At 44.2% G+C, this 27543-nt stretch overlaps 3 protein-coding genes and 1 long non-coding RNA gene across 6 annotated transcripts in view; 2 read left to right on the top strand and 2 right to left on the bottom strand.

Annotated features, from left to right (window-relative positions):
• The window catches only part of ZFP3 (ZFP3 zinc finger protein), a 29049-nt gene extending 24253 nt beyond the window's left edge, over window positions 1–4796 (top strand). For both annotated transcript variants that reach the window (XM_027516715.1, XM_027516714.1), the window contains exon 2: window positions 196–4796. In XM_027516715.1, the coding sequence (XP_027372516.1) occupies window positions 204–1727 (1524 nt within the window). In that variant the 5' untranslated portion in view covers window positions 196–203 and the 3' untranslated portion in view covers window positions 1728–4796. The remainder of the gene's footprint in view (window positions 1–195) is intronic.
• Window positions 4797–5771: 975 nt separating this feature from the next.
• ZNF232 (zinc finger protein 232) lies at window positions 5772–12716 on the bottom strand. Its single transcript, XM_027516719.1, is given in 5 exon segments — window positions 5772–8650; window positions 8652–9040; window positions 9043–9375; window positions 11266–11389; window positions 11655–12716. Coding segments are annotated over 5 exon segments (1311 nt in total). The 5' UTR covers window positions 12075–12716; the 3' UTR covers window positions 5772–8605.
• Window positions 12717–14940: 2224 nt separating this feature from the next.
• Window positions 14941–21886, bottom strand: ZNF594 (zinc finger protein 594). Its single transcript, XM_027519333.1, is given in 6 exon segments — window positions 14941–20287; window positions 20289–20447; window positions 20449–20787; window positions 20789–21432; window positions 21616–21738; window positions 21797–21886. Coding segments are annotated over 6 exon segments (2232 nt in total). The 3' UTR covers window positions 14941–19410.
• A 3721-nt stretch (window positions 21887–25607) lies between these two features.
• Window positions 25608–27543, top strand: part of LOC113877033 — a 70675-nt gene continuing 68739 nt past the window's right edge. The window contains exon 1 of one of the 2 annotated variants that reach the window (XR_003506669.1): window positions 25608–26104. This is a non-coding gene — a long non-coding RNA (uncharacterized LOC113877033). Of the gene's footprint in view, window positions 26105–26733; window positions 27172–27543 lie in introns of those variants that run through there. The other variant, XR_003506670.1, reaches the window with a different exon arrangement.

Here is a 27543-nt window from a genome sequence, read left to right as displayed (position 1 = left end):
CTCTTCAGTCAGCATCTGCTATTTGTGTAGCATGTCCACCATAATCCTGAATTTTTCTCTTCCTTTCCATAGCATCCTATAATCTCACCAGATACAGAGAGTGCTGTCAGAACCCTGTTGAGTTCCATACTTCCTAGCATGGGCTTCATTTAGCTGTGATACAGCCACTTCACAGACTTACTTCTCTCATTTCAGATTGTGAGATGGGGACTGAGAACAAGGAGGTAATTCCCAAGGAAGAAATTTCCGAAGAATCTCAGCCACATGGGGCATTTTTAGAAAAAATGGAAGAAAAACTTCCAAAGGTGGTGTGCCAGGGTCATGAGTTTGGAGCAGTGTGTGAAGAAGACATATTGGAGGGGCATTCCCGAGAGTCCACAGAAAATATTCTGGGGCAGGAGTCATCTGAGGAGAGAGACTTTGCATCAGAGTTGATTATCTTTAAGAAATCACCCTCCAGTGAGAAAGATCAGGAGAAGGATGAGAGTGAGCGAATCTGCAGACTCAGCTCAAACCTGCTCACACGTCAGGGAGACACCACATTAGAGGCAGTTAGCACATTTGCTACTTCTGGCCAGAACTTCATAGAGAATTTAGGACCTAACAAAACACACAGAAGTTCTGTGGGAGAAAAGCCTCATACATGCAAAGAATGCGGGAAAGCCTTTAACCAGAACTCACATCTTATTCAGCATATGAGAGTTCATAGTGGAGAGAAACCCTTCGAATGCAAAGAATGTGGAAAAACATTTGGAACTAACTCAAGCCTTCGAAGGCACCTGAGAATTCATGCTGGAGAGAAGCCCTTTGCCTGTAACGAATGTGGAAAGGCCTTCATTCAGAGTTCACATCTCATCCACCATCATAGAATTCACACTGGAGAGAGACCTTATAAATGTGAAGAATGTGGTAAAGCCTTCAGTCAGAATTCAGCCCTTATCCTACATCAGAGAATCCACACTGGGGAGAAACCATATGAATGTAATGAATGTGGGAAGACCTTTAGGGTTAGCTCACAGCTTATTCAGCATCAGAGAATTCATACTGAAGAAAGATACCATGAATGCAATGAGTGTGGCAAAGCCTTCAAGCATAGCTCAGGCCTTATTAGACACCAGAAAATTCATACTGGAGAAAAACCGTATCTATGTAACGAGTGTGGGAAAGGCTTTGGGCAGAGTTCCGAGCTCATCCGGCATCAAAGAATTCACACAGGAGACAAACCGTATGAATGTAATGAATGTGGGAAAACTTTTGGCCAGAACTCAGAGATAATCAGACATATTAGAATTCATACTGGTGAGAAGCCCTACGTTTGTAAGGAATGTGGGAAGGCCTTTAGGGGGAACTCAGAACTTCTTAGACACGAGAGAATTCACACTGGAGAGAAACCCTATGAGTGCTTTGAGTGTGGGAAGGCTTTTAGACGGACCTCTCACCTTATTGTCCACCAGAGAATTCATACTGGAGAGAAACCTCATCAGTGTAATGAATGCGCCAGAACCTTTTGGGACAACTCTGAGCTGCTTCTCCACCAGAAAATCCACATTGGAGAGAAACCTTATGAATGTAATGAATGTGAGAAGACATTCAGCCAGCATTCCCAGCTTATCATACATCAGAGAATTCACACTGGAGAGAAGCCTTACGAGTGCCAAGAATGCCAGAAGACCTTCAGTCGGAGCTCTCACCTCCTCCGACATCAAAGTGTCCACTGTATGGAATGATCTGCGAAACGGGAAAGCCTTCTGAGGGAAAAGCTGAAGTCAGACTTCATGTTCTTAATCTGCACCTCGAGTTCTCAGATCAGATGAATGGGCAGAACTTCCCCCGCCCTCGTACTGATTTTTATTTAAGCAGCTGGACAAAAAAGGATGAGGCACTTTTATGAACTGTTCATTGAGAAGTTTCATTGTACTGAGTTAAATCATAAAAGCTGTTTCAGGCCTTAATTCTCCTCTTTCCTTTTTCCTCACCTTCCTCCTTCCCCCCTTGTGGATCACATAACATTAGGGGTCTGCACCAGCCATCTAGCCCAGATTGTTACTATTCAGGAAAAATGGAAGAATGGGATTCCATCACCTCCTAGGAATGGCACAGTCGACCCCTTGAATATTAACCCCTGAAATGTTAAAGTCTTGGCCTAGGAGACATACCTCTCTGTCTTTTCCACTGTTTAGCATTGGGATTTAGTAAGCTTTATTAGCTTCAAAATGTTCCAAACTCTCTATCAAGTTTCCTTAGAAGATGGCAGTATTAATGAAGAAGCAGGAAACTTGGGTCATCTCCCATCTAGGACTTCCTCAGTGATTTGAAGAGGTGCCCTGATGGAGGAAACTGACAGGCAATTTACAGGATCATAAGTGAAGGCCCTCAGAATCCAGAGGGGCTGATTAGCAAGGCCAGGGGAAAAACAGGTGAGGCCAGGCCACTCAACATGAGTAGAAGCAGCTCTTTCACAGCCGCTCAGACTGACTGCTCCCAAGAACTCTGCTGCGTTCACTTTTGGCCCCAGTTCCTGCTGCTGCTGCTGCTGACAAATCCTGTGTCAGGAAGTAGCTCAAAGAGGACTGTGCAGCTTCATTGTCAGCAGGCACCAGGCCACAGTGATAAGCAGGTTCACCTGACTGACCAGGGCCCCTGCCTTGCCAAAGCACTTAAGCTCTCATGACCACTGTTGGGGGCCTTGGTTCATGGACCAGAATGTGATAGCCTCTTCTCAGTTTGCCCTTGACCTTGGAATTCTCTTTCTTCAACATCTCTACATGTGTTTTCTGTGTTCCCCTTTGTTTCTTTTTCCTCCAAGGAAACACATCCTCAGTTTTTCATGTGTCAGTGTTTCTGAGGCAGTCTTTCTGAGGTAGTGGGAATTGCACTAATGAGAATCCAGCGGGCTTGGGGTTTGGTGTAAGAACTAGACCTTGAATAAAGCACTTCACCTGCTGATCCCTAGTTTCCTCATCTGTAAAATAAGGGGAGTTGAACTAAATGATCTCAAGTTTCAACCAACCCAATAATTCCTCAACTCTTTTTTAAAAACTTAACTTTATGTATCTTCAGTGTTTTATTCTTTAATCTCTTTATTACACTAATACTAATCACTACTATTTATTGAATTTTTACTATGTGTCAGAACAATGCCAGACAGTTTACATTTTTATTTTTACAGCCTCCCTATGATGTGTCCTCTCTTTTTAAAAACAGACAAACAAAACAGCTTTATTGTGGTATAATTTACATACCATAAAATTCTCCTGTTCTAAGTGTTCAATTGAATGCGCTTTAGTTTATAGAGTTGTATAACCGTTAGTGATCTGGGTACTCTAGCCCAATTTGAAAGGTGAGGGGCAGGGGAAATGTCAGGTAACTTGATCACATGATCAAGCTCATGATCACACAGCTAGTAAGTGCTAGAGCCAAGACTCCAGCCCTGAGCTGTGCTCCGAAGCACTGTGCTGTACTCTGGGTAGGTGGATGCATTACTGCCTTATTCAAAATCCTTTGTACATTTTCTATTAATTACTACATGAATTTGAATATAGCTGATTTAAATCATGTCCTTGGAAACATAACTGGTCATAGCCCAAACCCATCAGATGGGTTTATTCTTGTGTCCCAATATGTGTCCCCCCAGGTTCGTGTCCTTGGCTTGAGAAAAGGGCTGTAAAAATAAGATGATTGATTACACAGTTTCCACATCCTTCCAGATACCTCTATTAGAGAACTAATAGACTTTAGCAATTCTTTAGCTTACCTCTTTCCATGGGTGATTACAAGTGCAGTGTGCTTTCATTTCTTTTTTCATTGCTCAAGCTTAAATTGAATTATTCCCAAACATATCTTTCTTACTTGAAACCTGGATGTCACCCATTCCCTTAACTTCTGATTCCTGTGTTTGAACATTTTATTGGCACATACACCCCTTGCCAGCCCTTAATATAGAACTCAGCACCTCTTTAACGCTCCCCACAAAGGATCCCTTCACACAAACATAGCCATGAGTAATACTGGCTTTACTGAAGATTTTGGTGTGTAAAAAGTGGAGAAGGAGGTTCACATTCTGTTAGACATTTTGTTCTCAGAGTGCCCTTGGACAAACTGCCACTGAAAATGTTTCTCTTTGTCCTTCCCTCTCAGGTTTATCACTTAAGCTTCTTTTTTCTTGCCAGATATTGAGCAACCCCCCACCTCCAGCTCCATTACCTTCTTAAACCCACTGCTTAGCAAATAGGAAAAAAAAAAGCCCTTCAGTTAAATATACTATTGGAACATTAGATGCAATTTTGTGGCCAATTTTTGTTGTGCTCGATCCTAATGTTAAGGGAGGAAGTTCTATCTCATTCTAAGAAGAATCTGCCAACATATATTAGTGTTTTCCAGGAGAAATTCTGGTGAATGAAATTATTTCCACCTTCTTATATACACACTTCCTGTAACCTCACTTCCTGCCTTTACCACCTCTCATCCAGCTAGCTCAGACTCCTCTCTTTTCCTTGTTTGCCCCCTCCCCCTCAATTTACTTGGGAGCCAAAATCTGACCATAATGTAATTACGACTGGTAGTCATAATCTAGTGCAAGTAGAATTCTGTCAAGGAAAAAAAAGACTTAAGTTTTCTTAATGTTAGACCCATTAAAAATACCAGGCCTCACAATCTCAAAGACCTACTAAAATACCCAGAAATACCCTTCATGATTTTTGCAGCTATGTCCATGTATATTTTCACCCTTCCCTAATTAAACAGTTTTATTGATATTCTAATGCTTTGTGTAAATAAAATATTTCTTTACAATTCTATTGATTTGATGCCTTTCTAATGTGTATTCCAACATACATTGTTTCATTATGGTCTTAATATGACTTTGGGGCTTTCCTGGTGATCCAGTGGTTAAGACTCCTTGCTTGTACTGCAGGGGGCACAGTTTCCATCCCTGGGTGAGGAACTAAGATCCCACCTGCCTAGTAGGGCAGGAAAAAAAAAAAAAAAAGTTTTGCCAGTTTTTTGCCATCCTATCAAGTTCACCTTAGTACTATACAACCTGTAAATTTCACCAGCATGTGCTGAGGTACCTTCCAGTTTTTGCAATGCTGTTCACTGTCCTTGATCTGCTTTGCTTGGTGAGATCCTCTATCTTTCATAACAGGGCAAATGTTATCTACTTTCTTTAGATAGATAGATATAGTTTTTCACGATTAACAACTTATTGTAAGATATTCTGGATTGGAATTCCATGGTAGTCCAGTGGTTAGGACTCCATGCTTTCACTGCCTGAGGGCACGGTTCAATACCTGGTGGGGGAACTAAGATCCCACAAACTGAGCGGGCAAAAAAATAAAAACAACCCCTCCCCCATCATCTGAATGGTTCTTTTTATTTTTAAATGTTACTGAGATTTCTGGGCTGGTGTTTATTATTGTTTTGTTTTAACATGTTCTTTTAAGTGACTCCTGGTCTAAGGCACCTTCCTCGGGTTGTTGGGTCTGGGATCTTTGAAACTCCAGAAAATTCTGTCTAGAAAAATGTGCATGCAAATTCAGGGAATTCATGGACCATCTGAAACCCATCTTTGAACCCCTGCAGTCCCTTACACGTTTTGAAATCAAACGTTTACTTATAACACAAATTACCAAGTAATCCGCAATAACCTCATCACATTCCCTCCGCTTTGGAGATGAAGCTATGCCAAGACTGTGCCCTTGGGTGAACCCCTGAAAATGGACGCGAATTGGAGCCTCAGTAAAATCCAGTGGGAAGTGGGGTGCGATTCTGGTGATAACCTGAGGGCGGAGCTTCAATAACATGGGTCCTTGGACATTCATCAACCTCAGGCTGAGCACCTACGACGCGACTGGACCTGTGTGTTGCGCGGGGGCTGCGTGCCACGAGGCTGGTGGAGACTTGAACTCTGCAGCAGCGGTCAGCGCCGTGGAGTGGAAGTAGGAGAGAATGCTTCGGTTTTCCCATGGAGCAGGAAGCCCGCCTCCTCCCTGAGAGCTGGGGAGCGGCGGCCGACGAGGCCAGCCAGGACGCGAGCTCACCCTTTCCCAGCCCCTGGCCGACCCTGCCATGTCCTTGTCTCCAGCTCCAGGCTTCTCATGGGGACTCGGCCGCGACTCTCATCTCTCCTGCTGTGCCGCCGATGAGAACGCTGATGTTCTACTTATTTGTACCACGCTTTGCAGGCAGTGATTTTATCGGTGGACTCAACTTTGCCGGCACCGCCAAACCTTTAAGAAGTCGCCGAAGGCACTCGGCCGCCACTGCCTCCGGAACGAAGAGGAAGGAGCTGCGTCGAGTCAGGGTGCGAGCCCTGCAGCTGGGGCCGCGCTCGGAAGCCGGGCAATCCTCCTCTGTGCGCCACCTGGCGGGCAGGGCGGGCGGCACGCCGCGCTGATTGGCCGAGGCCCGAGCTGCCTTTTTGCTGGTGACCAGTTAGGGCAAGAGGTCTGAGGGCCCGGAGTGAGCGTCGGCCGCTGTACTACGCTGACCCCCCAGTTCAAGTCCAGGGGCGCCCACCACCCGGGACCTGGGCCCGTATCGTTCTCAGGTCGTTCGTGAGGATATTTCACATTTCAAGGTGGGATTTCTTACGCTGTTCCCAGACGTTCACCTGCCATCTCCTAGGTGCCTTCCGACTTAAAACCAGGCCTATTAAGATAATTATCTAATAACTAACTACTAAAATTTAACTTAGTGGCAGTGGGGAAGGACACACTCAAGGTACAAAAGGCAAATTTGCCTTCAGAAAGAAGAAAGCACTGTCCTCTGAGGCTGCTGGAGGGACTAAGAAGACAGATGTGGAGGGGATGAGGGCAGGGGGCCTGCAGAGTTGATCATTTGACGCCTTTTGCTAAGAAGTGTGGTTATACATTGGAGTGAGCAAAGGTCTGGGTCAGCTTCCGAAGATTACCCAAAAAGTCATCAAGAAAGGAGACAAACTCTTCTTTAACCCTCATCTGCTGGGTACATCGGCATTCTCTGAGCTGGGCTGTGGTGGGAACGAGCTGAAACTTTGGTCGCAGGAGGACTGTAATCCACACTCCACTCCCTTGACTCCCAAGTGGGAGTCATCCTCTGCTTCCCTGATCCTACTCTGCCATTTCTGGGACCAGGACACTCCTTCCCCAGTCAACCTGCAGCACCAGGTTGCAGAAGTAGGGAGATATTCCATGGGGTAGAGCACTGCTCATTGTCTTTCTAAATTAGTTATCTCCTTCCCCTTGGGTTTTAATTGGTCAGACTGTCACCTAGCTGGAGGTGTTTTCCAGCAGTAGGTGGATGTGGCAGTGTAACTGAATCTTCACCATGATTCAGTTGGGGCACCTGCTGTAACACCTGGTGAAAAGGAAACTGCCTGTCCTTGAGACTGTTACTTCACTCTTCCTAGGAGCTGGAATGTGGATACAGTAATGATCCAGCATCAACCATGCAGGCAAACACATCCTAGTCTAGGGGATGGAGGAGCAAGTTGGGTCCTTAAAGTATCTAGTGAAACTAAACTCAGTTGTCCCTTAGACCAGGGCTTGGCAAACTTTTCCTGTAAAGGCACCAGAAGTAAACATTTCAGGCTTTGTGAGCCACACTTCTTTTTTTCCCCCCTGCTTTTTACATTTAAAAATATAAAAGTGATTCTTAGCCTGTGGGCTATAAAAAAAAAACTGGTCACAAGCTGGATTTGGCTGTTTGCTGACCACCAGCTCATGTCTGGACATTTATGTGAGAAAGAAATAAAAACTTGTATCAGAGAATCAGGAAGGCCTTTGCCACTAATGGGTACTCAAGGGACAAAGCAAAGAGGAAGGGGCTTCTGGTCCTGGTAGTTTTCCCTTCTTGTCCTTACCATGTGGCACCCATCCTCTGGTGAGTTTGCAGGTACCTCAACCAGTGGCTTCCTGCCCTGGCTTGTATCACCTTGATGAACTTTACAAGCCAGTGTCATGTTGGCCAATATTTAACAACTTTTTTTTTTTTAAAGCTCTGACTTCCACAGTGAACTCCCACCATCACCAACGTTAATGCAGGCTGGTGAAAAGGTGCAAACTGGCTGTTGCATGCCTCTACAGACCAGCTCTCACACACCACTAGAGCAGCCACACCATTCCAGAGTCCTGGGCTATTTGTGTGTGGCTCTCCCTAGAGGTAATAGCTGTTCCCCATGCTGCTGGTCCTATATTCTTAAGATCTCTTTATCTCCTTTAATAGATCATTCCCCTTGACTGTTAATACTTCTTTATATTAAACTTTCCATGCTCAAATAACAAGTGTGGTTTCTGTCTCATGCTTGGACAGTTGTAGATGGGACCCTGTCCAAACAGGCAGATTACTGCGGGGCTGAGGAAGGGCCAGGACCAAAGACCCATTCATAAGAATACTAATATAGGATGGCCATTACCTGCACAGTAGCTCCGTGCCAGACCCATAACTCTAATGAAGTTGGCATGTTGGCTGTTACTCAAAGCCAAAGGTATGCTAGTTGATACAGCCATCTCAAACAGAGGGTGTGAAATGATGACCTGCAGGTAGTAGGACTAGATACAGTTTTTCCTAAATCAAGAAAGACACAGGAAAAATCTTAAAGAGCTTATAACTTTTATGGAATCTAGTCCTAAAACTGATTAGACAAAAGTACAACTCTGCCTGCAGACTTTCTCACCCTCAGTCCATGGGGAAGGCTCTTCTCTGGCATGAACTCTTTGGTGTCTGATAAGCTTGGAACTTCATCTGTAGGCTTTCCCACATTCTTTACAGATGAAAGGTTTCTCTCCACTGTGGATTATCAGACACTGACTTAGATAGGAGCTTTGACTGAAGGCTTTCCCACATTCATTACACTTGTAGGGATTCTCCCCTGAATGAATCCTCTGATGCTGAACAAGATGAGCACTCCACCTGAAGGACTTCCCACAGGCATAGCACTTGTAGGGTTTCTCTCCTGTATGAATTCTCTGATGCTGAATGAGGTTTGAACTCTGGTTGAATATTTTCCCACAGTCACTGTACTTACAGATTTTCTCTCCAGAATGAATTCTCTGGTGAATATAAGGTGTGAGTTATAAATGAAGGCTTTACTACATTCACTGCATTTATGGTCTTTCTTCCCTGTGGGAGTTGTCTTATGGGTTACAATCATCTGTCTGAAGCTTTTCCCCTGAGTGGGGGACTCCCCCAGTCTCTCCCTTTTAAGATTTCTCTACTGCTGCTCTAAAGGACCCTCACCTTCAGAGGCAGCTTCAAAGGTAGCAGTGCTGGTGGTGAGTTTTTCTCTGAGCACCTGTGATTCCACTTCAGTAATGGGTGGTTGTGGCAACTACCCTTTGTCCTTGGTCTCTGCATCATCTTCTGCAATGTTTGATGGAAACTGCAGATATACCTGTTTTGAGTGTACAGAGAAATGACACTCAGATTAGGATTTCTGGCATGAAAATAAAAGCTTGAAAAATATTCAGTATACACGCGACAGAATTCAGAAGGATAGTCACTTACATATGAGGTCATCTCTTGGTAATGGGACTGTGTACGGGAAGCTTCTCCTTTTTTTCTCATCCCTCCTCATCTGCTTTTTTTTTTTTTTTTAATAATTTTTTAATTTATGGAACACTGAAAAATGTTATTTGAAAAATAAAATAAATTTCAAGGCAGGATCTTCTTTTTAGGATTTATTTACTCTTTAAAAATATGAAAAAAAGTTAATATTTTCAAGAAACTGGGGAGTGGTTAACTGATGTTGTGTAGAAAAGGAAAAATGAGAATCACAGAGTGATGGAAAAGGATGTTCCTAAAGGCGCAAAGACCCTGCCCCTCTGACTTTGTGATCTTCACCTCTTCCCAGTCAACCCTTGCTCCTCCAATCTGTAGTCACAGAAATAGGTCCCCAACCAGCTGGCTCTTTACTGGAGGGATGACTGCCTGCTTGGTGCTCTCGGCCTTTCCCTTTGACCTGCTCTTTAAAAAAAGAAAAGACAAATGCTTTGCCTTTTCATCTTTAAAAGGTCTGTAACACTTTGTGGTTTTAATTGTCTGTAATGCTTTCTATAATCTAAAAAGGACAAACAGCAATGGCTATAAGGTAATGCCAAATTTTAAAAATACATACTTTTTTCCAGGTTAAATGCTTGTGGTCAAGGAAATATGAAACATGCTTACTAGGAAAAAAAAATCAAACAATAGTTAGCTTTGAAGAGAAACTTATGAAACAGAGGTGAAGGAGACAAGGAAAACTCTGCAAGAAAGGGAAGGAAATGCTGGGAAGTAAAAACATACTTTTGGAATAGACACTAAGATTAATCTCTGTTTTTTGTTTTTCTTGTTTTGTTGCTAATAAGAATTTGAATTTTCAGATGCTTCTGTCTTGTGGTGGTGGAGTTATGGTGTAAAACCAAGTGTTAAATAGAATCTTCTTGATAAGCAACATATTCATGTCACATTCCAATGGTTTATGAGGTCATACAGTGCTCTGCAAGGACAGTGCACGGTCCTGAGGCTCTCAGTCTAGGGTCAGCCATAGACAGAGAGGAGAGGATCTTTATGGGGATGGATGAAAGCTGGGGAGGAAGTTGTTGTGGTAAATCTGAAGGGCAGAAGTATAGATAAAAGAGAGTTTCACATGGGGCTTTTAGATGGGGAGTAGGTGGTAGAGAAAGGTAACGACAGGCTGTATCTCACATGGAATGCCTTATAGATTACAAAGTGTGTTTTGGAAGCCATGAAAAATTTCAAAGAGAAAAGATTTTCAAGCTGGCCTGTAGCTCAGGGCAGTGAAAATTATGAGGCTAAAAGTGAATGAAGTATTTTCTGGTCCTCCTTCAGGGCTCTCGGGGCTTCCCCAGTGGCTCAGCGGTAAAGAATCCACCTGCAGTGCTGGAGACACGGGAGATGCAGGTTTGATCCTTGGGTTGGGAAGACCTCTAGAAAAGGATGGAAACCCACTCCAGTATTCTTGCTTGGAAAATCCCATGGATAGAGGAGCCTGGTGGGCTGGAGTCCATAGGGTCACAAAGAGTCAGACACGACTGAGCATGCACACACTGAGGGCTCTCTAAACCAAGAGATGCTGGTGAGGTTTTATAGCCAGATACGCTAGAAATTTAATCCTTAGAGCTACTACATAAAGTAGGTTATCATTATTCCTAATTTTGTGGGTGATGCGTCTCTCACCTAAGTGATAAGAACAGTAAGGCCAGGATGATGACAGCTTCTGAGCACCTGCTCTGTGCCCTTTATACTCCCTCCTCCTTCCCTCCCTTCCCACAGAATCCTGCTACTCAACACTCTCTGGGAAGGGCCAGGGCTCCATAGGCTGCAGCTGGAAGCTTGGTTTCTCCTGGGCTGCTCCCAGAGCTGCCTTCTCCCATTGCTCTTCCCATGCAGGTCCACACACAAGACCTGGGACCTGGGGGTGATCAGGTACCACTTGGTTTCTGTGGGACCAAAGCTTTCAAGGAGACTTTAGAGAGCCTCCTCACAGCACAGGGGCAGGAAGAGGAGCTAGAATCTCATTCAGGGATTGAAGGCAGAAAAGACAGAAACATACACTCAGTGTTCTACTTGGCCCCAAACAGTTTTGAACTTGGCAACTCCCCCTACTACTGCCCCTCTTTCAGACTGGAAGGTCATTGATCTGGTTCCCACAACAGATTGTATGTTCCCCTTTCCACCTAGGGCCCTGGTTCATTGAGTCCTTTCTCTAAGTCCTCCAGCACAGCCACAGCCTTCTCTCCACTCTTAGGGTGATGTCCCCACACCCAGGATTGGAGCTCCTTGGGCAGGATGGTCAGGAATTGTTCCAGTACCAGTAACTCTAGGATCTGCTCCTTGCTGTGACTCTCGGACCTCAGCCTCTCACAGCAGAGGACCCTTAGTCAGCTCAGGGCCTCGAGGGGACCAGGAGTCTCTTGGTAACAGAGCTGCCTGAAGGGCTGGCGGAAGATCTCTTGACTGAAAGAGTGGATCCCATGTAGTCTGTTTTCACATTCCCAAGTCTATTCCTCTTCCTTTGGCTCCATCATCATAACCTTTTCTTGATCCTGTGTACCTAGAAGGGCCAGAGTTTTAGCTGCTGTTAGTGATACAGCCATCCTAGCTTGGATTGGCTCTGGAGAAGACCCATACCAACCAGAGTCTTTCAGGGGCACGCTGTCATATAAGCAGAACTTTTTTTTTTTTTTTCATTCATTAAATACACACTCAGCATCTACCAAGAGCCAAACCCTATACTATATCCTTTAATCTTTCCTTCTCTATCCCTCCTCAGATTCCTATTCCAGTGTCACTACCTTTGAGAAAGTCTGGTAGACAGATACATAAAGTGTTTTTTACACTACATATTACAACTTGATAAAGGCTATAGTAGGAGAAAACAGCACGAGGGGTTGGGGAGAGGGGAGTGTTCTGGAATCTCACGGGAAGAAACAAGTTTGAAGCAAAAGCCAAATTTCCAGAGCTCGGAGCTGAGCAACTTTCAGAGCAAGGTGACTGGCCTGTTTTCAATTATTGACTCTCAGAGGTGTTGGAGTGAAGCCTCCTGCCAGATGGCTCCTTCCCTCTTCCTAAAATTTCAGTAGTGGCCACAACAAAAGAACAGTTTAAATTTCCTCTAAGGCAATCTTATTCAAACGCCCAGGATCTGTAGCAGGGTCCTGTTAAGGGGCAGCTATTGGGCAAGACATGGTCTCGGTAAAGTGTCCAGCGTCAGGAAAATCTAGAGGGAAAGCAGTGGAACGTACCCAGAGGCCATTAAAGGCACACAAACGGGGGCCACTGGCTACGGCCGAGGGAGGCGCAGAAGACGAGCGCGGAAGCCTGTGTCTCAGGATGATGTCCCGGTGACCAGTTCCCAGTTGAATTCCTGCGCACGGCACTGGGTACGGGGTCCGCCGGATCGCCTGGCCTGCTATAATTCCCCATTCTTCACTTTAAGCCCTGGAATCTCCAGAGAAGAGGAGCCCCGGGCCAGCCCCCGCCCTCCATGAACCGTGGGGCTCTGGACTCCTTTCCGTGCAAAGGCGCGCCATCTGTCCTCGGCTCCTCAAAGGGCTGCCCGCGGGGTGTGTTCACTGCGGCAACCGCCGCTGCCTTCCTGGACCGGCTACAGCAGAGCGGGCCAGCGGGCGACACCCTGAGGGCCGCCGCTAAGCTTCCCCTTAGAGGACTCAGAGCTTACACCTAGCCACTTTTGAGCAGCTCGCGCTTCCAGCTAACCAGGGAGGGCAGGTGTGAGCCTGCGCACCCAAGGCCTCCCCTGTCGCGGAGGGCTCTGGGAATTGCAGTCCTGGAGTGGGTGGGGCAGGTGTGGGCCGAACTTTTTACCTAAAGATTGGCGTGCCTTGCTTCTCTGTTCAGTTGTGGATCCAGGGTCCTGCCCAAGCTGATAGAAATGGCCGGGAAGTTCTACTCTATGCGTGGCCTCTTTGCAGCCTTTCCTCCTCTACCTTCTGTTTTCCACTTACATCTTCCCAGACCTGATTAGAGGGCCACAGCCGGAGAAAGAAGTTACCCTTAAGGAGAAAGTGTTGTTATTCAGTTGCTCAGTCCTGTCCGACTTTTTGCGATCCCATGGACTGCAGCATGCCGGGCATCCCTGTCCTTCACTATCTCCCAGAGTTTCCTCAAACTCATGTCCACTGATGAGTCGATGATGCCATCCACCTATCTCATCCTCTGTCACCCTCTTCTCCTTTTGCCTTCCATCTTTCCCAGCGTAAGGGTCTTTTCCAGTGAGTTGGCTCTTCGCATGAGGTGGCCAAAGTATTGGAGCTTCAGCTTCAGCATCAGTCCTTCAGTGAATATTCAGGGTTGATTTCCTTTAGGATCAATCTGGTTTGATCTCCTTGCTGTCCAAGGGACTCTCAAGAGCCTTCTCCAATACCACAGTTCAAAAGCATCAGTTCTTCAGCGCTCAGCCTTCTTTGTGGTCCAACTCTCACATCCATACATGACCACTGGAAAAACCATAGCTTTGACTATACAGACCTTTGTCAGCAAAGTGATGTCTCCGCTACTTAATATGCTGTCTAGGTTTGTCACCCCATGAACAGTTTGAAAAGGCCTATGCATGTCCATCAGTAAATAAAAACAATTTCTGGTGAGAAGAAAAATGAAATCTAAGGATGTAGTTAATTGGGGTAGAGGAAAAGGACTTGTTGATAGAGGAAATTACTGCTATCTGCTTTCCCAATAATAACAAACATGTGCCTGATTATGAGTTCTCAGGAAGGAAAGGTAACCATGATGAGAATGGAAAAGAACAGTAGAGCATCCAAATTAACATGGCAAAAAAGAGAATGAGCAAAATAGTATGAATCCTAGAAAGAAAAGAATCCAACTGGATCAAAAAAGGAAATCAAAAGAAAAATTACAAAGCACTTATAAGGCAATAAAGAGAACACTTCATGGTAAAATCTATGGGACTTAGCAACAGCCATACTTGAAAATGTACACCATAAAATCACTGTAGATGGTGACTGCAGCCATGAAATTAAAAGACACTTGTTCCTTGGAAGAAAAGCTATGACCAACCTAGACAGAGTATTAAAAAGCAGAGACATCACTTTGCCAACAAAGGTCCATCTAGTCAAAACTATGGTTTATCCAGTGGTCACGTATGGATGTGAGAGTTGGACCATAAAGAAGGCTGAGCACTGAAGAACTGATGCTTTTGAACTGTGGTGTTGGAGAAGACTCTTGACAGTCCCTTGGACAGCAAGGGGATCAAACCAGTCAATCCTAAAGGCAATCAGTCCCGAATATTCACTGAAGAACTGATGCTGAAGCTCCAATACTTTGGCCACCTGATGTGAAGAGCCGACTCACTAGAAAAGACTCTGACACTGGGAAAGATTGAAAGCTGGAAGCAGAAGGGGATGACAGAGGACGAGATGGTTGGATGGCATAATCGACTCAATGGACATGAGTTTGAGCAAGCTCTGGGAGATAATGAAGGACAGGGAAGCCTGGCTTGCTGCAGTCCATAGGGTTGCAAAGAGTTGGATACAACTGAAGAATAACAACAACTGCATCCCCTGTTAATGAAAAAAGATATAAAACAATTTAAAACTAACCTTAAGAAACTTTAAAAGCATAGTGAAATAAACCTGAAGAAGCAAAGAAGAGTGAATCAGTAAAGATAAAAAAAAAATTTAAAAATAGTAGAAGGAATAAATTCAAACGTTAATTTCCTTGAAAAAAGCAGCAAAATAGATAAACTTGTTTAAAGCCTGATTAAAAACAAGAAAAATTAAGAATTGGAATGAGAAATAAAACATAACAACAGAATCAGAAGAGATGAAAATAATTAGAGACCATTTCACTCAGCTTTAGGGTAGGATATTGAAAAATCTAGATAAAAATATCTTTTTTTTCTTTTAAATTATTTATTTATTTATTTATTTTTGACTGTGCTTGGTCTTTGTTGCCACACAGGCTTTTCTTTAGTTGTGGCACGTAGGCTCAGTAGTGAACTTTAAAGTTTGGTGCCCGAACTTTAGAGCACAGGCTCAACAGTTGTGGTACACAGGCTTAGTTGCTCCAATGCATATGGGATTTTCCTGGATCAGGGATCGAACCTGTGTCTCCTGCATTGGCAGGCAGATCCTTAACCACTGGACCACCAGGGAAGTCCCAATAAAAATATCTTTTAGCAAAATATAAATTACCAAAATTGTGTGCACCAGCCAGATGTGTATAAAACAACCCGATTCTGGGGGAACAAGATCTCAGGAAAATGCTAGAGAGCAATTACTTTTAGATATAACATGAAGTACCATTTTCTGGCAAACAACATTTCAAATGGGAATCACTAAAATACTTAACTAGAGGGAATTCCCTGGTGGTCCAATGGTTAGGACTCTGGTGCTTTCAGTGCCTGGACCGAGTGCCATCCCGGGTGGGGGTACTAAGATTCCACAAGCCCAGTGAGGTGTGGCCAAACCTGCCACCTTCCCCTCCCCCCAAAACACTTACCTAGAAACCAGTCACCAATTCAAAACAGATACTTTGACCAAGCAAAATATAATTTAACCTGAATTTTTTCTATACTGACTAGTTTATGGCTGTATCTAGAGTGGAAAGAAAAGAAAGGAAATTACACATACTATGCTCTTGTGATGACTATAGTTTTCAACAACCAACACAAAACTAGAAAATTATAAACATGCATGTTCATTCAAACATTTATTGAAAAAAATTATGTAAATCTAGGTCTGGGCTACAGGTGAGGGGATACAAAAACATAGCTCCCTGCTTTCAAAAAGCTAAATGTGTAAAGAAAACAAGAGAATATACATAAAATAATGTAATATTTTGTGTATATTGTATTTGTGTATTACACAATATTTGTGTAATAATGGCTTCTTGTAAGCTCTGAGGCCAGAGAAACAAAGGACTTTGGTTTGTTCATTCAAACAAGCCATGCTTCAGTGCTTGAATTTTGCTTACAATAAACAATGTGGGGGGAAAAGTGCCAAGGCATTTTTCTTTAAAGAATTGAGTGTGTGTTCATCAGAACCTGTCAGACATGTTCATGTTTAAAGAAAAAGGTTATTTTAAGTGATAGGGACTCTGAAAGCTGCAGGGGATCAAGGCAACCTGAGATAAGAGTTAGGACAATGCATTAGCTGTTAGCGGTTTAGGGACAGTAATTAGACCAGGCCTCAAACTGGAAGTTTTCATGAAGTGAGAGACAAGTCAGTATGAGAGAGCATATTAAATGCCAAGCCAAGAACTTTAAACTTTAGTAAAATGGGCAGCCACTGGATCCTTTTTGAATGTGAGTTTGCGTTTGTTTGTGTGTGAGATGATAAAAGCAGTATTTGAAGAAAATCAAGCAGTGGTGTACATGATGGATTAAAAAGGTGAACAGTTCCAAGACAACTAGAACAGTAGTGGAAGACCAAGGCTCACAGAAGACTTGTTCACTTTCACCCTCAGGATCGCAAGGTGCTGCCAGATTTGATCCAGAGATTCTTTATGCTAAAAGGAAAGAAAGCACATTGTGGGCGGGTACAGTCTCCTTGATCACACATCCAAAAAATGCATGGATACCCTTCAGAGGTAATCAGGAGAAATCATTATACCCAAGATTCTAACAAAACTCCAGAGACAGACAAGCCAGTCCTTCCAAATTTGTCCCCAGTTGCTTAAGGTCTTCTTCACAATAGGCTTAACTCATGTACATGGCTGACCAGAATTTTAGGTCTTCTAATCTTCTCAACTTCAGACATAGGAAGAAAGTTCTTCCAAATCTTTATATCATCAGAGATTCAGCAACTGAAATGAGAAATGACTTGTACTGTAGCTGCAGCCAAGGGACATCAACATATTACCTGCTCAATTTTAAACATCAACTGCTACATTCAAACCCATCCTGCTTCAGTGAGGAAATGAGTTGAAGAAAAGAAGCCAAATAAGGAGTAGATTTAGTGACCAATGTCACTAGTGTGTTTGGTAGATTTGATAGTGTGTTGGGAGAGGGTCCTCAATGGCATGAAGAAGAGATTTTTTGGCTGCACCATGTGGCTTGTGAGGATCAGGGACTGAACCCAAGCCCAAGGCAGTGAAAGAACCGAGTCTTAACCACTGGACTTCCAGGGGATTCCCCAGTAGCCAGCTTTCAGGGATGGTGTGGATGGGCTTCTCCACTTGAAGATATCCCACTGCTGTTCAGGACGTGCTTGTGGAGGAGCCCTAGCCCCCAGTGCTTTGAACTTTAAGGGGTCCTTCTTTTTTACACCAGCCACAACACAGCACTGTATTCTTACACATCTTTTATTTTGCTTGTAAATACTTCATCTTTTGTTTTAAAATGGTTAAAGCTCAAGATGCCCTTCTGTGTGTCAACAGTAGATTTCAGTTTTCTCATTTAAAGCTCACAATTACACCAGGAGGTAGATTATTTTATCACCATTTTATTAGTAAGGAAAATAAGGATCAGAAGGGTTACATAATTTGTTCCAGGTCCTGAGGCCAACATGTCCTACTGGGATTCAAACCCACATCTGCGTCCCCTCCATTACACCACACTGCTTCTCCTGAAATAGTTCATCAAACTAGTTTTCTATCAGACTCTGGGTTCCTATTGGGATGCACTGCCACTACCCATATCACACTGAAATGCTTCCTTAAATGGCCCCTGGTGACTGGTGTTATAAATATCCAAGGGCAGGGCTTCTCATCCAGGGTGCTGTTGACACTTAGGGTCAGATAATTCTTTTTTGGGGGTAGAGTGAGCTATGTATTGTAAGATATTTAGCAACATTACTGCTTTTTAGATGCCAATATTTTCTTCCCAGTTGTGACAACCACAATGTCTCTGGGACATTGCCAAATGCCCTCTGGGAAGCAAAAATCACCCTGGTTGAGAACCACTGATCCCCTCTGTGCATCTCACAAGCTATTCCCACTGAGGAAAGATATAGGTTGAAATTCTCACCTTACAGTGTCCCATTTGGTAACTTTCTTGTCTGCTGATACATGTAATTTCATATACAATCTACCAGTAGTTCATGGTACAAGAAATATTTGACAATTGTGTTTGACTGCACAGATAAACAGGGCCTAATTACCAATATCAGTTATCAGATTAAAGATGACTAATCTCTTTCAGAGTTCTGCTTAAAGTCTCCAATTCTCAAATAATTACAAAGCTCTGGTTCAAGACAAAACCACTTTCCTCTAATCACTTCACCTTTCAAAGTTGTTGCTTTAATTCCTACCAATTCAGGTCACCTAAATGCTCTGCCCTGGCACTCAGTCTAGTCCTATTTCCAACATCCACTGTCCTTTCCTTTGCTCTTTTATTTCCTGATACTAGTCATTATCATTCTTTCTCTGGGGAACACTTCACTTGGCTCTTGTATCCTGGCCTTCAGCTCTCCTGTTGTCGAGTCATTTCTATTAGTTTTTGTTTCCTCTCAATTAATGGTTCATTCTAATTAGTATTATCACATATACATAAGCGTATTTTATAAGGAGATAAAAGGGGAATATGTATAAAATATATATCTAACAGGAAGAACTCATTCCAGAGAGATTTAATCACCCTAAAGTACTTAAAGCAGATTTATATTTGTCACTAGACTAGGTAGTCAAGATTGAAATGGCTCCTTCCATGAAGAATTTAGTTCAGGGGTTGTTGGCAAAGTGATTTCTAATGATGTTAACAACAATGGAAGTCCTCTGAAACATTCTCAAGTAATTGTATCCTCTGGATCATATGCCAGTTTCAGATATGAAGCAGAGAAAAGGTGATTATGTCCAAGAGCTTGCCCACATTACACTTAAATGTTTTCCATCCATTAGGGCTCTTCAAATGTTTTCCTACTTTCAAATGGTTTTCAGCAATAAAAACCCTTTACTGTGCAATAAGACATGGTCTCCATCAAGCTTTTTCTACATTCATTAGGTTTCTGTTTCCTATTAGAGTAAGTCATATTTAAGGACTCTCTTGTGTTCCCCAAGCTCCTTTCCAGTGTGAAGTTTCTGATGTTTAAGAAAAGCTGTGTGCCTGCTGAAGGCCTTCCCACAGTGGCTACATTCAAAGGCTTTCTCACCAGTGTGAATTCTCTGGTGACTAACAAGGTGTGAGTTCTGGCAGAAGGCCTTCTTACACTCAGAGCATTCATAGGGTTTCTCGCCAGTGTGAACACAGTGGTGTTTAATGAGATCTGAGCTGTCCCTAAAAGATTTCCCACATTTATTGCACACGTTAGGTTTTTCTCCACTATGTATTCTGTGATGTTGCATAAGGTCTGAGCTCTGAGTTTTCCCACATTCCTTATATTCATGGGGTTTCTCTCCTGAGTGAGTTATCTGATGTCGGGTGAGGTCTGAGCTGCCCCGAAAAGTTCTACCACACTGAATGCACTGATAAGCTTTCTCTTCTTGGTGAATTCTTTGCTCTTCTCTAAGCAATTTTTCCTTGCTGAATGTTTTCCCAACTTCCTTAAGTTTCTCTCCAGTATGAAGTCTCTGATGCTTGAGAAAAGCTGTGCACCAGATGAAGGCTTTTGTGCATTCCTTGCATTCACAAGGTTTCTCGCCACTGTGGATTCTGTGATGCTGGATGAGGAGCGAACGTTGCCGGAAGGCTTTTGCACATTCATTGCACTGATAGGGTTTCTCTCCAGTGTGAGTTTTCTGGTGTGTCATAAGGTGCGACCTCTGGCCAAAAGCTTTCCCACATTCACTGCATTCATAGGGTTTCTCTCCAGTGTGAGTTATCCAATGCCGAATTAGATCTGAACTTCCCTGGAAATATTTTCCACACTTAGTACATCATAAGATTTTTCTTCCCGTGCATTCTCTGTTGTTGGATAAGATCCAAGTCAGAAGTACAGGCTTTTTCACATTCAAGTTCCTTGCCAGTGTGTAGCCTCTGATGTTTCAGAAATGCCGTGTGTCCACTGAAGGATTTCCCACATTTGCAACATTCATGGGGTCTCTCCCCACTGTGGTCTCTGGTGTTCAGTGAGGTGGGAGCACTGCCTGAAGGTCTTTTCACAGTTGCTGCCCTTGAAGCCTTTCTCTCCAGTATGAATTCTCTGATGTGTGACCAGGTGTGAGCTTTGACTGAAAGTCTGTCCACATTCATAACATTTATAGGGTTTCTCTCCAGTGTGAGTTCTGTGATGAATAATAAGATCTGAGCTTTGATTGAAGGCCTTCCCACATTCATTGCATACATATGGCTTCTCTCCAGTGTGAATTCTCTGATGCAGGACAAGGTTCGAGCTCCCCTTGAAGGCCTTCCCACACTCTTTACATTCATAGGGATTCTCACCATTATGAATTCTCATGTCAAACCAGGTTGGAGCTCTGATTGAAGTCTTTTCCATATTCATGACATATATGAGGTTTCTTTTCTGTATGAATTCTCTGATGTATAATAAGATTTGAACTTTGATTAAAGTCTTTTCCACATTCACTACATACATATGGTTTCTTTCCTGTATGAATTCTCTGATGTATAATCAGGTTTGAGCTTCGATTGAAAGTTTTCCCACATTCCTTACATTCATAGGTTTTCTTTACATTATCAATTTTCTGATGTTCAGTTATTTCTGACTTCTGTTTGAAGCTCTGACCACAGACTTCATATCTGTGGGATCTTTCTCCTGCAGAAAGGGTTTTTTCTCTTTCCTTACATCCATGGCCTCTCTCTCCTGCAATCGTTTTTTTGGGGATCACATTCACTTCCCTGATACCTCTCTCTTGGGAAGAGGGATGTCTCACTGAATCATCTAAGGAGCTTATCCAATACCTCAATAACCTGTCCTCAGGATCATCAGTTTCAAATAACCCACATTCCTGGGATATCTGTCTTGGGAGTCTTTCTGATACAGCCCTTGCTGAATCTTTTTCTTCTGAAATTTCCATCTTTGACTTCCAATCTTTTATCTTACTCCTGGTCTCAGAATCTGAAATGATAAGCAGACCATTCTATAATTCCTAAAATACAAATTTCACCTCTTTCCTACACCAGAAGGTCTAAGAGGGAGGTAGAGGGAAGAACAAGGAACTTAGAATAAGACTCTCCCCTGCTGGCACTGAGATTTAGACATTTTTCAGAGGGATTGTGGCTATCACAGGAACACACACTCTATTGATGGAGAAGAAACCTACTGGGGTGCAGGCTGGAGCTGGTGCGTAGGAGTGGCCTTCAGGGTGGTGGAGGAATTCACTGGAGGAGGTGGGCAGTCTGGAGCTGGAAGTGGCCTGTTTGATGGGGTAGGAACCTGCTGGGCCCTGTGTCCAGGCCAGAACGGGTTCACAAGAAGCAATCACTAGGGTGAGTGGCACTCACCCTAGCTGATCTGTTGGCAACCACACCAATAAATACACAGCACACCAGCACCAGCAAAAGAAGTTCCTTCTTTTTCCTATGGCCTTGCATTTCCCTCCAGCAACCTCTGTTGACAAAATATAAGTCTTGTACCAGCTGGCAAAGGAGATGGTTCAGATCTAGTAACATAAGCAAAGCAAAGAAGGGTAGATTTGGAGTCGAGATATGATAAATTAAGAACTGGTACACTAATACTGCTATATTTTAAATGGATAATCAACAAAGACCTATTGTATAGCACATGGAACTCTGCTCAGTGTTATGTGCCAGGCTGGATTGAAGAGGGGTTTGGGGGAGAATGGATAGACGTATATATATGGCTCACTCCCTTTGCTGTTCACATGAAACTACCAGAGCATTGTTAATCGGCTATACCCCAATATAAAATAAAAAGTTTAAAGTTACATAAAAAAAAAAGACTGGGTAGTGGGAGTGAAAAAGTGGAGGTGAGGGGGAGGAGCTGGTGAATTCCACTTCAGACATGTCATATTTGACTTAACTGTGAGGCATCCAGGAGGAAACTTCTGAGAAGCTGATGGATCAGCAGGTCAGGAACCCAAGAGGAAAATCTAAAATGGACACACAGATTTTGGAATCATCAGTATATAAGTAGTATCTAAAGCAGAAAAGTGACCCTAGTGATTACAGCTTAGAGGCAGCTTAGGGTTCTGAAAAGAACAGGGTTTAGAAGCCAGCAGAGTCAAGTTAGAGTCCCAGCTTCTTCATCTTCCCCAACCATTATTTCTGCAAATGTAAAACAGAAATATCACTTATTCCAAAGTGTTATTGTACACATTAAAAACAAACAAACAAACAGAACCACCCTGGGAATTCCTTGATGGTCCAGTGGTTAGGACTTGGCACTTTCACAGCTGTGGCCTGGTTGAGGAACTAAGATCCTGTAAGCTGCACGGCACAGTAAAAACCAGAAAACCCACCCCAATGTACAGAAAGCCACACATCACTACAGTGTAAGCCTCCCAAGAGTGTAAGCTCCATGGGGGTGGGGGGCTTTATTTTGTGCAGTGTTGGACCACTACCTGGACCCTAGTGGGTGCTCAATTAAAAAATCATTGAATAAGTGAATAGTAGGTTATCTCTCTGGAGAAGGCAATGGCACCCCACTCCAGTACTCTTGCCTGGAAAATCCCATGGACGGAGGAGCCTGGTAGGCTGCAGTCCATGGGGTCGCGAAGAGTTGGACACAACTGAGCGACTTCACTTTCACTTTCCACTTTCATGCATTGGAGAAGGAAATGGCAACCCACTCCAGTGTTCTTGCCTGGAGAATCCCAGGGACGGTGGAGCCTGGTGGGCTGCCGTCTATGGGGTCGCACAGAGTCAGACACGACTGAAGCGACTTAGCAGCAGCAGCAGCAGGTTATCTTTCTTCCTCCTTCCCCTTGACTAAATAATTCCTGAAATTCTTGTCTCTATCAGCTTCCATAATGCACGATACTCCACCCACTTTACTTTTTCATTGTCTTTACCCTTTCAGCTTTTCCAGCCATTAAATGTTAGTGTTACTAAGGCTCAGCTCCTAGTCCTCTCCTTTTATATTCTGTGTCTCAATGACCATATCAACTCTGGCTTCAGTGATCACCTTTGTCCAAAATGAATCATAAATCTAAAACTCCAACTCCTCACTTACACTGTAGCCTATATTCACAATTCATCTCCAGTCCAATGTCTTACTGGCAGTCAAGAAGAATCAAATGTATAAAAATGAACTCATCATTTTGCTTCTAAATGTATTCCCCCTTCTTACAGCTGTTTCTGCCCAAATGACTACTTTTTATTGAATAAATATTTAACGTGCCTACAGTGAGCCTACAGTGTCCAGTCACTGTTCTAGGTCCTGGGATACTCTGGTGAAGAAGCCCCTAGTGGGGCCTGGACTTTTCTAAGCCAGAAACACAGTAGTTTACCAAAAATGTGATCCATACAGCAGCAACATCAGCCTCACCCAGGAGCTTAGTAAAATGCAAATTCTGAAGCATCGCCAAGACCCACAGGATCAGTCTGTTGGGGAGGGGCCCAGCAATCTGTGCTCATCCAGCTCACGCTGCAGGTGATTCCTTAGCTTTGCTACAATCTGAGAAGCACTGGTGTAGTCATTGTGGACTTCTCCTTCTCTATCCCTTCTGTCTGTATATTTTACCTAAGACTGAAAACTGCTCCAACTCCATCTAACTCAAAATGTTCTCACTCCATGCTTGGATTCTTGTAAAATCTCTAAACATGTTTTCTGGCTCCAATCAGTGCTAAGAACACTGTCAAATGAAATAATTTTCTAAGGCATGGCTTACACCAATGAGCAAAAATCTATCATGATTTCTTCTATCACCCATTAAAGGAAATAAAAGCTTATCATTGACTCACAGAGCTGGATTATATCCTAGGGCTGCCATGACAAAGTCCCATGAACCAGGTAACTTAAAACAATAGGCATTTATTCTCTCACAGTTCTGGAAGTTAGAAGTCTGAAAGGAAGGTGTTGCCTGGGTGGCTTCCTCCTGAAGGCTTCTAAGAGTAACTGGTCCAGGTCTCTCTCCCAGCTTCTGGCGACAGCAGGAAATCCTTTTGTTCCTTGCTTTGCAGATGCAGTACTCCAGCATATGCCTCCATTTTCACATGGCATTGTGTCTCTTCATTTGGCCATCTTCTTATAAGGACACTGGTCATATTGAAGTAGGGGCCCATCCTTGTCTTACCCAGCTACAATCTGCAATGACCCTGTTTTCAAATAAGGTCACCTTCTGAGGCATGAGGGGCTAAGACCTCAACATATCCTTTTGGGGGGTACAATTTAACTCCTAGCAATAGCCCCGCTCTATGATTCTCTAAGATCAAAACTATGCTCTCGAATCCTCCCTAACATTCCCATATACTAGGCTTCTTCCCATTCTGTCCCTTTGCCCATGACTCTCCTACTTGTGCTCCTTCCTACTCTCCTTCATCTACATCAAGATCAAATGCGGCAAAAGGCCAGGCAGTTCATCAGAACGAGTAACAAAAACTAGGTGGTAAATGACAGCTGGTACTTTGCTTCAATGTCTGGGAGACAATGATTAGTGGGGACTGGATATCTGAGAATCTTACACTGAGTCTAAAGGAGGGAACTGCTACTCAATTCCTGCTAATTGTACCATGCAGACACATGGGTCCTGTTTGGCCACATCTTCTGATTTTCCAAGAGATGCTAAAACCCCAGACTTTTGAGTGAGTAGATGTGAAAGAAATTTTCTGACTTTAAAATATTGGCCACTAGTTCAAGTAAAAACAAACAGCATGAGTCAAGAAAATTTGTCTAGAGGGAACTCCCTGATGGTCCAGTGGTTAGGACTTGGCACTTCCACTGCTATGGCTGGAGTTCAATCCCTGATCAGAAACCAAGATCCCCACAAGCTGCAGGGTGAGACTGGGGCGGCGGGGGTGGGGGGTGGGGGGGTGGGGGGGGTGTAAAAATGTGTCTACAAAGTAATCTGGCCAAACTTTTACTATCTCTGACTTTCACAAATACCTTCCACTGTTTCAGGCTCATCTTAGTTAGTACCTTCTACTATTTCAATCCTTATTATTATTATTTCAATCCTTTAAATTCTTATTCATGCATTAGATGATGCTACACAAGACAAGAGGGGCTTCCCTGGTAGCTCAGACGGTAAAGCATCTGCCTGCAATGCGGGAGACCTGGGTTTGATCCCTGGGTTGGGAAGATCCCCTGGAGAAGAAAATGGCAACCTACTCCAGTACTCTTGCCTGGAAAATTCCATGGATGGAGGAGCCTAGTAGGCTACAGTGCACGGGATCGCTAAGAGTCGGACACGACTGAGCAACTTCACTACTACCTAAGACAAGAGTCCCTGCCTAGGGGCCTGGAAGACTTAAGACACGACACCAGGTAGTAAGTGCTTGTGAAACAGACCCTTGTTTAACTAAACAAGCTAAAAAAGATGAACAGTTTAAAGTGGGAGATGGCAATCCTGGGAGGCTTCCCAAAGAAAATGACTTTTGAAGCTATACCAAAAAAAGTATACAGATCTTCACAAAGAAGAGACCAGCCCAAGTCCCTCCCTTTCTGAGCTCCAACAGTACGAACATTTTAGATCAGATATTAGGACGTGTCTGAACCATACAGTTCATTCCTGTGGTTCAGTCTAGTCTTCCCAACGGGGCTGTCCGTTATTCCTGGAGAGTAGAAACCCGATCTTGTACTTGAAGTTACATCTACAAATGCGCTTGGCACAGCACTGGACAAGGAGCAAGGTCAGTTCACACCTGGGGGTTGATTCTGGGCCTGGGAGAGATGTGGTTTGCAGAACTCACAGGAGGGAACTGGAACAGAAAGTAAAAAGGGGACACAGCGGAGGAGGGGAGTTGGGGATGGGCAGGGGGGTGCCAAGACCAAAATGAGGGCCAAGGCGCCTAGGTCCTGAAAGCTGCAGACTCTCTCCCTTTTTGGTGATGTTAGGTAGTTAGAATAGGGAGAAGGAGTCCAGAATGGCGGTGGCTAAAAGACAAGAAAGAGAGAAGCCCGCGAAAATAGAACAAAGGAAGGTCCGAGGACCGGAGTGAGGACCTCAGGTAGAACAAACAACACTCCTGGCTAACCCAATTTACACAGGGCAGGCTGGTGTGTGTGTGTGTCGGGGGCGGGGGGGAGGGGGGCGGTGCGGGCATATAAAAAAAGGACCCTAAGCTCTGGTGCGCTGGACCGCTCTTCTCTTCGTGTCTTTGAGTTGACATGCCGTCACATCTCGAGGATGGATTTTGTTATTATCTAAATAAAATAGAGCTGTAACACTGTAACATGGAGCTGTAACACTGATTTGTCTAAGAGCTATAACACGGTCTGTCCAAGACCAGAGAGCTATGACACTCCGAGGGCTTTAATGTCGGACACTCCAAATCTTTGTTGTGATGAGACAAAACCGAGGAGTATACACTCGCCTGACAGAGAAATGAGAGTTCAGCGCCCAACTCCGAAGATCTGCTCCCCAACTCTCTTCCTGGGGCCCCCCAGTTCTGCGATCGCGGCATGGTCTCACCGCCAGGCCACCCCTAGGGGGCCCCCTCCACGGCCACCAGCGCTCTGCCCCTGTTCCTCCCTTGGGCGCGGGGCCACCACCCCTGACACCGCTCCAGCGGTGGCCGGTCACTTCTGGCGTACTCCCGCAGGGGGCCGTTCACCTTCCCGCAGCCGGCTGTGCCGGCCAATTCGCGAGCCCGCCCCCAGGCCACCTCCCACCGGCTCTGGGGTCTACCCTGCGCAGGCTCGGTGTCGTCGGCTCGGTCTCGCGCGAGCAGAGTCCTGAGGGTCCTGCGCCAAGCAGGTTGGTGCACCTGACGGCGCCACGTTACACGAGCGAGGCCACCTCCGAGACGCAAGTCCTCCGGGGGTCCTAGACTCGCCCACGGGCCTGCCTTCGGCCTGTCGGTCTGGGTGGGCGTTCTCATCAGATAACCACATTTAATTTTTAATCTTTTTCTCCCTGCGTGCCTTTGTGGTCTGATTCATTGATGCCTTCTATTTGCATTGCCCTGTCAAAGGCTTGGCAGAAAAAAAGAAAAAAGCCTTGGCAGTACGGAGATTTTAAAAAGGATAGCGAAATGTTTAACAGGTCGAGTTCTGAGTGAAAAAGATAATTAGAAAATCAGAGAGAATCGTTGACCCACCACTTATCGGTGTTTGACTTTGGGCAAAT

This window comes from Bos indicus x Bos taurus, chromosome 19, assembly GCF_003369695.1.
Source record: "Bos indicus x Bos taurus breed Angus x Brahman F1 hybrid chromosome 19, Bos_hybrid_MaternalHap_v2.0, whole genome shotgun sequence".
NCBI lineage: Eukaryota > Metazoa > Chordata > Mammalia > Artiodactyla > Bovidae > Bos > Bos indicus x Bos taurus.
Note: the sequence above shows the minus strand (reverse complement) of the source record. Positions and strands in the feature narration are given on the sequence as shown.